This window comes from Vicugna pacos, chromosome 9, assembly GCF_048564905.1.
Source record: "Vicugna pacos chromosome 9, VicPac4, whole genome shotgun sequence".
Classification (NCBI taxonomy): domain Eukaryota; kingdom Metazoa; phylum Chordata; class Mammalia; order Artiodactyla; family Camelidae; genus Vicugna; species Vicugna pacos.
Window position 1 is genome coordinate 1,387,976 of NC_132995.1, and position 14,346 is coordinate 1,402,321.

Here is a 14,346-nt window from a genome sequence, read left to right on the forward strand (position 1 = left end):
CTATTATGCCTGGGTACTGAAACCTCCATTAAAAACCCCCAAAGGGTGGGGTTCAGAGCTTCCAGATCAGTGAACACGTGGAGGAGAGGAGAGCGGTGTACTTGGAGAGGGGATGGAAGCTCTGAGCCCCTTCTCACATACCTCTCCCCGATGGATCTCTTCATCGGGCCATTGATTTATATCCTTTAATAGCCTTTGTAGTAAATCGGTAATCACTTGAGTTTCCTGAATTCTGTGAACCGCTGTAGCAAATTAATCAGACCCAAAGAGAAGGGTTTCTGGGAACCTCTGATTTACAGCCATTTGGTCAGAAATACAGGTTAACAACTGTACTTGAGGTTGGCAGCTGAAGTGGGAGGAATTGTGGCGGGTGGAGGACACCACGGGGCCTTCCCAGGACAGACGTGCCCCCACCCCAATATTCTCAGCCTTCCTCTTGTTTGTAGAAAAACTTCAAAGAATAGATGTAATCAGAGAAATAAGAAAATTCAGAAACAAAGGAAAACTAGACAAAATAGTAATTTAGTCATTAAACAGAGTTGAGGTCCTTTAGTTCCTCCTCAAAGACTAATAGATAATATTCTGAGCCATCTGCATTGAGCCCTCACCAGCTGGAAGAAGTTAACTACATGATGACCAGACTAGCCATGAAATAAGCTGCTTCATCTTAAACAATTCCAAGAACTATCTTCAAGGAAATTGGAACATACTCTGGAGGTGAAGATTAACTATTTACAACAATCAAGATGGCGCTGATCTGACCACCACACAACCAATTTCAGGAAGACTGTCAGAGACCATCGTGCTGTTCTGCCTGTAGCCTCCTTCCTCTGCCTGCACACCCCCAAAGCTCCACTTTAAAAGCTCTTGCCCCCTGATCTGCAATTGAGAGTTCGCTTTTGGAATAAGTCCATCTTATCCCCAGGTTGCCAGGAAGTCTGCAGTGGGTGTAACAGTTATGCCCCAGGGGAATTGTGTCTCTGTTGGTTGCTCCTTTGGTGTCCGTGGTCTTTCCTTGTAAATTGCCAAACAAATTTCTTACCTAAAGTAACACTTAGTTTATCACTCTAAGACATTCACAGTCTACACAGGATGTTTCAGAACAATTAACAGAAGTTCACATTGGCCACTGTGACTCCATTCTCAACTACTTACAATAGCCTAAGTCCTGTATGTTTCACACAAGATGAGTAGGAATCACAACACAACAAGGAATCACATCATGATGAGTGTCCAACAGAAATTGTGCTGATGGAAGTGTTCTATAGGGGTGCTTCCAATACAGTAGCCATAATAAGCCACAGTGGACTACTGGGCACTAGAAATGTGGCTAGTGTGCCAGAAACTGGATTTTTAATTCAATTTTTTATTGTATTTATTTTTCTTAAAACTTTTAAATGGAGGTACTGGGGATTGAACCAAGGACCTTGTGCATACTAAGCATGCACTCTACCACTGAGCTATTACCCTCCCCCAATTCAATTTATTTTTAGTTTAAATTTATATAGCCACATGTGGCTAGTGGGCTATCTTATTGGACAATGTGGATCTAGAAAGCACTTTATGAACCATTTCATTCAACATTGCATGAACAGCATCTTTCCAATTTAATGAATGTGCACCTCAAACACTGGTACCTATTTATTTGATGGCATTAATAGGTTAGAAGGTATAATGTAAACCTGTGTCTTAATCACAACAGAACCAGCACTATAAGGATAAATTTTAAGAGAATATACATGGCCTTCCTACACTGTTGATGGGAATGCAAATTGGTGCAGCCACTATGGAGGACAGTATGGAGGGTCCTTAAAAAACTGAAAATAGACTTATCCTATGATCTAGCAATCCTACTCCTGGGCATATATACAGAGGAAAAAATAATTTGAAAAGATACATGCACCCCAATGTTCACAGCAGCACTATTTACAATAGCTAAGACATGGAAACAACCCAAATGTCCATCAACAGGTAAAGAAGATGTGGGATACACACACACACACATATATATACACACACTGGAATACTACTCAGCCATAAAAAAGAATAAACCAATAAAACAATGCCATTTGCAGCAACATGGATGGACCTAGAGATCGTCATTCTAAGTGAAGTAAGCCAGAAAGAGAAAGAAAAATACCATATGATATCACACATATGTGGAATCCAAAGAAAGGAAAAAAAGGACACTATGAACTCATTTACAAAAGAGAAACAGACTCACAGACATAGTAAACAATCATGGTTACTGGGGAAAGGAGGAGGGAAGGGATGAATCTGGGAGCTCAAGATTTGCAAATATTAACTACTACATATAAAAATAGATAAAAACAAATTTCTTCTATATAGCACAGGGAATTATATTCAATGTCTTATAATAACCTTTAATGAAAATGAATATATGTATGTATATGCATGACTGGGACATTGTGCTGCACACCAGAGATTGACACATTATAACTGACTAGGCTTCAATAATAATAATAAAAAAAATGGATGTGGTATATATACAATATACAATGGAATATTACTCAGCCATAAAAATGAAATAATGCCATTTGCAACAATGTGGATGGACCTGGAGATTGTCATACTAAGTAAAATAAGACAGAGAAAGACAAATATATGATATCACTTATATATGGAATCTAAAAAAAAGACAAATTCTATTTACAAACCAAAAGCAGAGAGACGCATGGACATAGAAAACAAACTATGGTCACCAAAGGAGAAAGGGTGGGGAGGGCTAAATTAAGGGTTGGGGGTTAACAGACACACATTACTATACATAAAATAGATTAAAAATAAGAACTTACTGTATAGCACAGGGAACCATATTCAATTTCTTGTAATGACATAATGGAAAAGAATCTGAAAAGAAAAATATATATGTATGTATGTGTATAACCAAATCACTTTGCTGTATACCTGAAGCTAACATTGTAAATCAACCATACTTCAATAAGAATTTTTTTTAAAAAGACATCTAAAAAAAAGGGAATATACAGGGCCCAAATGAAGAAATTTAAAATATTACACTAAGGCACTGAAAAGAAAACACGAATATTAGAAAGAACCCACAGGTAGGAAAGAAAATATCTGAGGACCAGAAGACAAACTGCTGTGACGCTGGTGACAGAGGTGATGCTAAGTAAGGTGAAGGTAGGGTGGTGAGGGAGGCAGCCCTTTGCAGGACTTTGAGATCTATTCTAATAGAAAGGGAAAACGTTGAGCCACTGAAGAGTTTACTGTCTGCTTTATGCTTAAAAGGGCACCCATTTGGAGAATAAACAGTGCAAGGAAGAGTTAGGAGGCTCATGGAGGGGCAGTTGGCTGTGAGTCAGGGCATAAGCATCAGTCTTGGAGGCGACAGGGTTAAGATGAATGTGAAATGTCCCAACCCCCTCATTTGCTGTGAGACCCCTGAACCCACCTGTGGGACAGCAACTCTTATGGTAAAAATAATGATGCACGTCTACAATCACTCTGTGCTGGGCACTCTTCTGAGTTCTTTACATGTATTACACCGTCCAGGCCTCACAGCCTCGTGTTATTACAGATGAGGTAACTGAGGTCCGGACTGATGGGGTCACTTGCTGGTGGTCCAACAGCTGGGACAAGGTGGAGGAGGAGCGCGGTTTGCTTGACTACTAACTACCCAGCTTCTGCCAGCCTTGTGGAGATTTTCAGAGTATAGAATGTGGCTTCAGTTACGAGGAGGATCGGTGCTGGAGGAACACCAACTTGAGGTCGATATGGCAAAAGCTGTAGAGTGATACTCTAAGGGGACACTTGGGAAAATGTCTAGATCATATTTCTAAAGTGTCAGGTTATAATTACTTTTCAAATGATTTTTGTTTAAGAAAGATGGCTTTTGTCACTGGAGTCCAGTTCTGCAGTTTGGGGACAGCGCCTACGGTCTGAAACTCATGGTCATTTTTAGGGAATAGAATGGAGTCAGCAAAAGTATTTTCAAGTGAATTTCTACACAGGCAGCGGACCAACGTGTGATGCCTTTAGGTGCTAGGGACCAGCCCAATTCTGTCACCTCCTTTACCATGTGCAGGGGTCTGAAATTCTTGCTCTTACTACATGGCGATACCAGCGATGGTGTCAGATTAGATGGTGAGACTGTAAACTCCAAAGCGGACATGCCTGCAGGCTCTACACCATTTATTTTTCGCACTGAGACGCTGGGACCTGGGACCCTCTACTGCAGTGTTTGCACTTACACCCGGACAAACATCTCCTGGGGCAACTGGATACAAAGAAACGCTAAGGGACTGAAAATAACTACATCCACAGGCAGCTGGGGCAAATTGTGAACAGTAAGATATAAAAAGACCACATGCCAACTGCCATGACTGAGGTGCTGGGAGCAAAGCAGAGTACTGTGCACAATCCCTGCACGCAGCCCCGCCAGGAGAGTGGGCTCACAACCAAAGCCACCCCGACCCTCACACCATCTAAGGACCCAGCCCGCCCTCCTTGGAGAGCGAGCAAGGGAACATGTTACTTGTTTCTGCAACTGGGTGCTGCAGCACGTGTCCCAGTAAAGCCTTGCCTGAACTTCTTGTCTGGCCTCTGATCAGTTTTTATTAAGGAATCTAAGGACCTGGATCAGTAACAAAACCATTCATCTTAAGAAATTCTCTCCGCTAACACTAACTTCAATCCCACGTCCTAACAGTTTTGCAGGATGATTAAAGCAACTTTCTCATACAAATTCTTGCCTTTACCACTGTTGGGGGGGGGGGAGAATGATGGAAAGATTTTCTTTGATTTTACTCCCTCTCCCCTCAATAGGGGCTGACTGACAGAATCAGGTCTTTTTTTTTTTTTGCTTAAGCATGTTTATTTTGCTTTATATATAATAATCAAATACTGGAAATAACTCAATTGTCAAGAGGAGAATGGATAAACAGATTTGCTGTACTTATGCAATATGTATAGGACTTAGTAGCTAAAAGAACAAATTTCTAATACATATTTCAATATGGATAGACCTCAAAACCTTTACGTTGAGCGAAAGCAGGCAGATGTAATGGAGAACGTACTGCACAACTCCATTCACACCAAGTGTAAGGACACGCAGAGCAAAGCCATGTTGACAAAAATCAGAAGCGTGGCTGTCTATGAGTGTGTGCAGGGACGTCCTTTTTTCTTTAAGACTACTATTTTAAGAAAGGTTTTAGGTTCACAGCAAAATTGAGAGGAAGGTATGGCTCCCCCATACACCCCGACACGTGCACACCCTGCCCCATTATCCGCATCCCGACCAGAGCAGTACGTTTGTGACAACTGCGTTAAAAATCTTCTGTGTTTTCCCCATTCGTCCCTCCCCTTTCTAGTCAGGTCATTTAAATAATATCCATTTCCAGATGTGTTTGGGAGGAGATCAAGTGCCTTGCAGGCTACCACACAGAGTCTGGTGTGATCTTTCAGGACTCAGTTCGACATTCCGTTCCGGAAAGTCGCTATGTCCAGGCAGAGGTTTTGTAACAAGTATTTAAATTCAAGACCCAGACGAGTGTGGGGCCTCCCTGGCATGTCGGTCTCATGTTGAGATTTTGAAGTGTCAGGACAGCTGAGAAGCCCTTGCTGTTGGAGAACACACCCCCGCCCCCCCACCCCCTCAAGCCTGAAGGGCACTTCCTCCTCTGTGAGCCCAAGTTCACACCACTGTTGTCGGCTGACTGAAGCAATTCCAAGTAAACCGTTTTCACTTTGCTAGTAGTTTGCAACCAGAAGCAAAGGAAGCTTATGAAGATAAAATGGTATTTTAAAATTTTATTTTATTTTATTGAAATATAGTTGATTTACAATATTGGGTTAGTTTCTGGTGTACAGTATAGTGATTCAATTATATATATATTTTTCTTTTTCATTACAGGTTACTGCAAAAGCCACTGAATATTGTTCCCTGTGCTATGCAGTAGGACCTTGTTGTTTATCTATTTTATATATAGTAGTTTGTATCTGCCAATTCCAAACTCCCAATTTATCCCTACCTCCCCTCTTTCCCCTCTGGGAACCATAAGTTTGCTTGTTTTAACATTTTTGGGGGGAGGGGGAGGTAATTAAATTTATATATTTATTTATTTATAATGGAGGTACTGGGGACTGAACCCAGGACCTCATGCATGCTAAGCATGAGCTCTACCACTGAGTTATACCCTCCCTCACAAAAAAGTTTGTTTTCTATGTCTGTTGAGTCTGTTTCTGTTTTGTAAATATGTTCATTGTGTCATTTTTTAATATTCCACATATAAGTCATATCATATATTTGCCTTTCTGTCTTAGTATGATCACCTTTAGGTCCATCCATGTTCCTGCAAATGGCATTATTTTATTCTTTTTTAAATTCTTTTTTATGGCTGAGTAGTATTCCATTGTGTAACTATATCACAGGTTCTTTATCCAGTCATCTGTTGATGGACATTTAGGTTGCTTCCATGTCTTGACTATTGTAAATAGTGCTGCTATGAACATTGGGGTGCAGGTATCTTTTTAAGTTAGAGTTTTAGCCACATATATGCCAGGAGCAGGATTCCTGGGTCATATAGTAAGTCTATTTCTTGTCTTTTGAGGAATCTCCATACTGTTTTCCGCAGTGGCTGCACCAGACTGCATTCCCACCAGCAGCGTAGGAGGGTTCCCTTTTCTCTACAGCCTCCCCAGCATACAATGGCATTTTTGACTTTTATTTTTACATCAAAGCTTCTGATAGTTTAAAATATTTCAGTTTTCTGACTTTTTAAAAAACACTGAAAACCAATGTTGAGGAGATTAAAGAATACAACCTCTTACAAACTTTTCTTGTTTTTTTAGTTTTAATCTATTTCATTGGGACTTCAGTCATTTGGATAAAGACTGACATTTTTTATTATTTCCTTTAGGATGAAAGATTTTCACTTGCACGTAATTTAAAAAATTTCCATTGGAAATAAGTTGGCCAGATTAGAAAAATGTTTCTAAAACTGTAATTTTTCTTGGAGTTCATTAGGTTTTATGGAAATTGTTGTTGAAGAGGTCGGACAGGATTAGCATAGGTGGGCCTCACTGCTTCTGACGGGATATGAGTGCTGTCTATGGTTTCCTAACTGGATTACACATTGGGATGAGGTGGGCAGGGGCTGGTTAAATTTATTCTGATGGGTAACTTAGCTTTTCAGTTCATACGTCTTTTCATGGCCAATCCACCCAAGAAGCGATCAGAGGCGGTGGGAACCAACAGGAAACTTTTCACCAGATTCCACTGGAGGTAGGCTATTCTGTTTTCTTCTTGGAAGTCTTTTTCATTTGTACCTTGGAGTTTTAAGTTTTCGTGTTAGAAAGTGGTGCTCCCAGGACGTTCAAAATGCTTTCGGGAGCCTCAGATCCCCAGCACCGCTGGCCCCTGGCCACCCTCAGCTCTGTTCTCTGTGCTCTCGTTGAGGCCGTCCTTGTTTGCCTCATAGTCTTGGCACAGGCGCATTTCAAAGGTGCAGGTGAACTTCCATTTCTCTTTTTCTCAGTTTATCTCTTATGTGACACATTAACATCATATCTGTCTCCAGGTAGAGTAATCTTCTCTCCTCAATATTTATTCCTGGAGGCTTCCGTGCCCCTGCGGACTCCTTACTGCCCGGGCTTGTCCCAGGGCCTCCCCTTGCCTGGCCGTCCACGTTGAATCCCGTTTTCTGGAACCCTCCATCTTGGTTTACTACCTCATTTTGTTTCTTGGCTTCTTCAGTAGTTTCCAGAGAAACAGTACTTGAACACTTAAAAAATACCATGTGCATTTTGCTTTAGAATGATTCTTCATTTAGGTAATTAACTGCCTTTTAAAATTTTATTTATTTAAAAAAGTTTTTGATGGGGGAGATAATTAGGTTTTTATTTACTTATTTTTAGCAGAGGCACTGGGGATTGAACCCCGGACCTTGTGCATGCATGCTAGGCACCCGCTCTGCCACTGAGCTAGACCTTCCCCCTTAACTGCCTTTTTGACCCAAGATTTTTTCAAGAATTTTTACAAAAATGTCTGGGAGTAGGACGGTCTTTTGATTTTCTAAGAGTTTTTAGAGCAGTTTTAGGTGTACAATAAAATTGAGAGAATTTTATTGTCCCACCCCTGTGTGGCTTCCCTCGTAATCAGCGTTAACCAGTCATTACCAGCCAGCGCCCACAGTTTGCCTGAGGGCTCACTCGTGGTGCTTTTTCCTCAGATCTTCCTTCCCAAGACTGTCCTGGCTCAAAACAAACAGGAAATGAACAATGTCCAGGTAAGATTTTTTAAAAAAAATCCAAATCCTCCTCCCAAACAAGCATGTCACCCGTGTTCCCACTGCTCAGGATTAACCTCTGCTAACATTTTGGCGTATTTTCCTTCTACCTTCCTTCCTTCCATACCTTTATTAAAAGGTATCACTCTGATTTTTTCCTTTCCTATCAAAACTAAAGCATTTCAAGTAAAATGACAGCATCTCTTGACCACCACCCTCACACACCTGATCTGTTGCTAAACTCCAGACATAACAGTACCGTGTATGTATTACCCCAATCTACTTTTTAAATTTTTTTATTTAAAAATTTACTTACCAGGGGTGGGTTTAGCTCAGTGCTAGAAAGCATGCTTAGAAGTCCTGGGTTCAATCCCCACTACCTCCATTAAAATACATACATACATACATACCTAATTACCCCCCAAAATTAAAAATAAAATAAATTTCAAAAATTTACAGAGGACACATACAAACTCTTAGATGCAAAAAGATTTTTTGTTGCTAGCAAACATCTGGTTTTACAAGTGTGATTTCCAGAGCTCTGACAGTAAAATGCTGATACAAGCCCACTGTGGCTGGAGCAGAGACACTGAGGGGTGCATGGAGTGACCCAGACATTGGGTTGGAATCCATCAGATGGTGTCAGACGCTGGGATCCATGTGAATGAGGGGTTCTATTTCTCCAAAGCAAGGAAAGCCACTAAATTTGGGGTGGGGGGGATTGCCGCTGTCCAGTCTCCATGCTGTGAAAAATAGATTCGAAGGGGTCAGTTAATTTATTTATTGAAGTACAGTTGATTTGCAATGTTGTGTTAACCTCTGGTGTACAGCATAGTGATTCAGTTATACATGTATATATACTCCTTTTTCATTGTAGGCCATTACAAGGTATTGAATATAGTTCCCTCTGCTATCCCTGGTTGTTTATTTTATATATGGCAGTTTGTATCTGCTAATCCCAAACTCTTAGTTTATCCTTCTCCTCCTCCTTTCCCTTTTGGTAACCATAAGTTTGTCTTCGGTGTCTGTTAGTCTGCTTTGTAAATAAATTCATTCGTGTCATTTTTTCTTTCTAGATTTCACATATAAGTGATATCATATGGCATTTTTCCTTCTCTTTTTGGCTTATTTCACTTAGTATGACAATCTCCAGGTCCATCCATGCTGCTGCAAATGGCATTATTGTATTTCTTTTTTATGGCTCAGTAGTGTCCCATGGTATAAATACACCGCAACTTCTTTATCCAGTGATTTGTCAATGGACATGTAGGTTGCTTCCACATCTTGACTGTTGTAAATGGTGCTGCCATGAACACTGTGGTGCATGTATCTTTTCAAGTTAGAGTTTTCTCTGGACAGATGTCCAGAAGTGAAATTGCTGGATCATACGGTAAGTCTAAAATAGTCTTTTGAGGACTCTCCATAATGCTTTCCACAGTGGCTGCACCAGACTGCATTGCCACCCGCAGCGCAGGGGGCTCCGGGAGGGGTCAGCTTAGCCGCGGCTGGAAGAGGTGGGATGCAAATGCCTTATTCTAAGTCAAAGATGGCAGCATGGAACAACGGTGGGGGAGATGGAAACGACAGGATAGGTCTGAGAGAGATTTAGGAAGCAAAATTGATGGGACTGGATAGCAGATTGCAGGAAGATAGAGAAAGATGGCAGAGGAATGAGTAACACCGAGGCTTGACTCACTGGCAAGATATTTCAGGTATTGTTTATTTTCTACCAGACTACAGCACCCAGAGAGTAACATGTGCAACTCAACGTTGGTTCAGTGTAAAGACATTTCTGTATCCCAGGCCTCAGGGTCAGCTCTCTGCTGATTAGGAGCCTGTCATTACAGGGAAGAGTGACCTCTGAGGACATCACAGTGGACTTCACCCAGGAATGGCAGCAGCTGAGCCCCGAACAGGGGCACCTGTACAGGGACGTGATCTGGGAGAACTATAGCAACCTGATCTCTGTGGGTGAGCACGGCTTCCCGGCAGGACAACTCATAAACCTGAGGCCCAAACACCGTGACACTCACCCTGCCAGGCTCACCAGCTTTGGCTGTTGGGTGCTTTTTGCTTTGGGTATGTCCATGGCAGGACTGGGACTGGAGGCATGCGAGATGCACGTGTGCTAAATTGAAGGCGCCCTAGGTTTCCGGTTGTGTAAGGACCCTGAGGATGGGGGGCTTCCTTCCTATCTGTGAGTGCCTCTCCCTCCGCCTTGGTCCTGGCCCTCATGTTTGGAAAAGCTTCATCCCTCTGGGGGGAAAGAAAGAAAGCATTTCTTTCCATCTTTGGGTTGACTGCCCTTGGACACGCCTAGAAGATGTGCCTTTCCCAACCGACCCTCCACCAAAGGTTGACGTGCAACACCCCACACTCACAACAAACGCCACACACAATGCTCACAGGCGCCAACATCAAGCGCTGTACCTTCCGCGACGAGGCGGCGAGGAAGCCGTCACACCGGACGTGATGGTGCGGTTGGAACGCGGCGAGGAGCCGTGGCCGTAGGAAGCAGAAACGCGGAGGGGCCGCAGTCCAGGGGCCCAACCAGGAGGGTGTGGGCCGAGGTCACATGGAAGCCAATTCTCTTTTGTTGTTGTTGTTTTTCAATTACTAAGCTATTTCGCCTGACTGGACCAAAGTCACATAGAAGCTTCTGATTCTATTTTTTAACAATGGAAGAAACCTCCAGGTGTTTTGTTCCACATGTTGCAGAAAAGTGTGTCACAGCTCAGCTGTGACAGCAACCTGTATCCCAGCGAGAGACCAAGCAGCACTCACAAAGTCGGAGAACTTAGGCTTATTATTCCAGTAGACGCTCACGAGTAAACACTTCAAGCTCTGAACGCTGTCTGTAGGGTTACACAGGCCTTTATAAGCTGCCAATTTTACACTTTGCAACATCATATGCAAATAAAGTACAACAGAAGTTGACCAACCAGGAACAAGCTTTGTAGAAATAGACCAATCAGGAGTGAGCTCCATGCAAATGAAGTACTACAAATAGACCAATCAGAAGTTAGGAAAGTGGACCAATCAGAAGTGAGCGTAACAACCAATCAGGAGTGAGAGTAATAACCAATCAGGAGTGAAGGAAATAACCAATCAGGAATGAAGGAAATAACCAATCAGAAGTGAGCTCAGGGAACCAATAGAATTCTAGGTGTAAGTTAGTCGCTTTAGAGGCAAAAAGTGAGATAGAGCCTCTGGGCCAGGGAACCGGACGGTGCTGGGAGGAGAGCAGTGGCCCTACCTAGGGGTCCTGCCGGTCTTTTTATGGGGCTTCCCGCCTCACACACAGCGATGTTCTTTAATTTTAATCTGCGTTTTCCTTTACAGTTGAACTTTTTCTCATCTCCTTCTCAGTATCCTTGGCCTCTCACTTGCTCCCTGTGTGCTCAGCTGTGAATCCCCCTGTACTTGAGTGTGTTTTCGTTAAAACGAGGACATTCTCTTACGTGATCGTAGTACCGTGATTAACATCAGGTGCTTAACACTGACTGCAATGCTGGTATTAATCTATAAACGTCATGTACATTTCACAAGTTGTCTCAGTCATGTGCTCTATAGCAAAAGGAATTTTAAAAGGTCTGATTCCGAATTTTGCTGCTGGGAAGGTCAGAGCAGTGGTTGTCTTCGTGGTTGGGTTGAGGTGGCCTGAAGCTTTAAGACCATGTATGCGGGGACACGAATGGAATAGAGTTTTTAGGAAATGTACTGTCTCTGCGGGATATGGAGACCCACATAAAGGGAAAAGGCCAACAAGGGATCATTAAGGATCACCCCACAGCTGTCTTGTCGACCTCTTTGGCTCGGAGGTGCTTGGTGAAATCCAATCTGATTTGTGATAATTTAGAGTAACGTTACAAGTCTGTTTACCTATAATTCTTCTCCTGCCAATTTTATATACTTATTTTTTCCCTCCCTTGGCAGCTTGCTTATTATTTTCTTTTCTAAAATTAATTTTTATACGTTTCAGAGTCACTTGTACCCACACAGGTAAATTTCCCGCTCACAATTTCACCAGGCATAGTTTATAGTTCGCAGAGCCCTGACCTTGGGATTTCTTTTCTATTTGGACAGGTTGAGGATACAAGATACTGAGACCCTAAGGGACGTGCCAGTTCATAAAGACAGAATTAGCTAAGTTTATTATGTAGGAAAAAACACCCCAGAAGTCACACATTGCAGGGAGCCTGCAAATGACTATCTCCCTACAGAGGATGTTAAGCTCTCCTTATCTGAGACCGAACCTACCGCGTTACACAGCGTCCTACCTTCTGTAAGCAGCCAGCAGCTGTCCAGTTGTGCTGGCTGTTAGACTGAGCTTCTCTGATGTCCTGTTTTTGATAATTCTTGATCAACATCACCTGAGGTTGAGTCCGCTCCATCAGCGTTCCTCAGCAAGGTTACAGTAAGTTTAGTTCCCCCACAGACATTAGACCTGAAACCAAAACAATCCCTTTAATAGCTTCTTTGTGACATTTCATTTTGATCATGTGAGTGGAAAGAGTCATACAGGACATTTCTTTGTATTCTGTTTTAGAAAAAGACAGGCATGGAAGAGCAGATTTGGAGATTCCAGGATGCAAAGCAGAGTCACAAGACAGAAGTTGCATCGATCAACAAGGAAATACTGACTGAGAAAAAAGGCACTGAACATGACAGACGTGAAGAAATGTTTCTGCCGAGCACAGATGGTGGTCCTTCCAGACTCAGACTTCTTGAATGTGACCCATTTGTAAAACATTGGAAACATAGTTTAGATGTGAAAAGCTATGCAAAAAATAACTCTTCTAATAGAGAAAAGTACTTGGCAATAATCCATCCATGTTTATAGCAAAAGAATTATGTAATGCCCATTGAAATCGTACCTTCAAAGTCACCCAGGACACAGACTGGTGAGAAATCCTGTGGACGTTATAAATGCGGAAGAGAATTTTGGGGGAGGTGTAGGCTCACTAAACATCACAAAACCGGTGCAGAAGGAAAATCCTATAAATGCGACGAATGTGGAAAAGTCTGTAAGCAAAAGCCAAATCTCATTCAACAACAGAAAACTCACACCGAAGAGAAACCCTATGAATGTAAACCATGCGGGACAACCTTTCCCTGAAGGTCACCTTGCATTAATCAAATGAAACTTGTATCGAGAATTCTCATTGTGTAGAGAAAACCTATGAACGGGATGAATGCGGAAAGTTGTTTAAACACAGCTCAACCTTCAGTCAACATAAAAAAATTCACACTGGACAAAAACCCTATAGCTGTAATGACTGTGCAAAAGCTTTCACTTACAAGTCAGATCTTGAGAAACACCAGAGAACACACACAGGAGAGAAATCCTGTAAGTGTAGCGTATGCAAAAAGGCCTTTTCCCAGAAATCAAACGCCACTGATCACGAGAAAATTCATGCCAGGGTGAGAGCTTACGCTTGCCATCTCTGTGACAGCACCTTCGTCCAGAAGAAAAATCTCATTCAACACAGAAAAATCCATACTGGGAAAAAACCCTATGAATGTACTGGATGCGGGAAAGCTTTCTTCAAGAAGTCAGACCTTCGTACTCATCAAAAATTCACAGTGGGGAGAGAGCTTATGAGTGTAATGAGTGTGGAAAACCCTTCAGCTGGAAGCTAAGTCTCAGTTTGCATGAAGAACCCCACACTGGACGAAAACATTATGAGTGTTCTGAATGTGGGGAAGCCTTCCTTGACAAGTCACATCTTGTTATACACCAGAGAAGAATCCACAACAGACAGGAACCCCACACACATTAGAAATATGGGAATATTGTGTGTGGGGGTACAGCTCAGGGGTAGAGCGTGTGCTTAGCGTGCACGAGGTCCTGGGCTCAGTACCTCCATTAAAAAAATTTAAAAACATGGGAATGTTTTTGCTTACAGGTTAGCCTGGAACAGTCACCCAGGAATCCATACTGAAATGCTCTGCAAGAAGGCTTTATCTGAGGGCAGTGTGAGGATATGGTCTTTCCTTTGAAGCCTGACTTAGCTTACTTGTTCAGCAAATATTTATTTAATGCCTTTTGTATACCAAGGACTCTTTTTGAATATTG

The 14,346-nt window shown here is 42.2% G+C and overlaps 1 protein-coding gene across 1 annotated transcript; it reads left to right on the forward strand.

The window, feature by feature from the left end:
* The first annotated feature begins 8,252 nt into the window (after window positions 1-8,252).
* On the forward strand, window positions 8,253-14,050 carry ZIM3 (zinc finger imprinted 3). The gene is given in 10 exon segments (XM_072968860.1): window positions 8,253-8,267; window positions 10,115-10,238; window positions 10,711-10,774; window positions 12,540-12,552; window positions 12,817-12,970; window positions 13,037-13,069; window positions 13,072-13,129; window positions 13,131-13,416; window positions 13,419-13,845; window positions 13,848-14,050. Coding segments are annotated over 10 exon segments (1,377 nt in total).
* The last annotated feature ends 296 nt before the right edge of the window (window positions 14,051-14,346 follow it).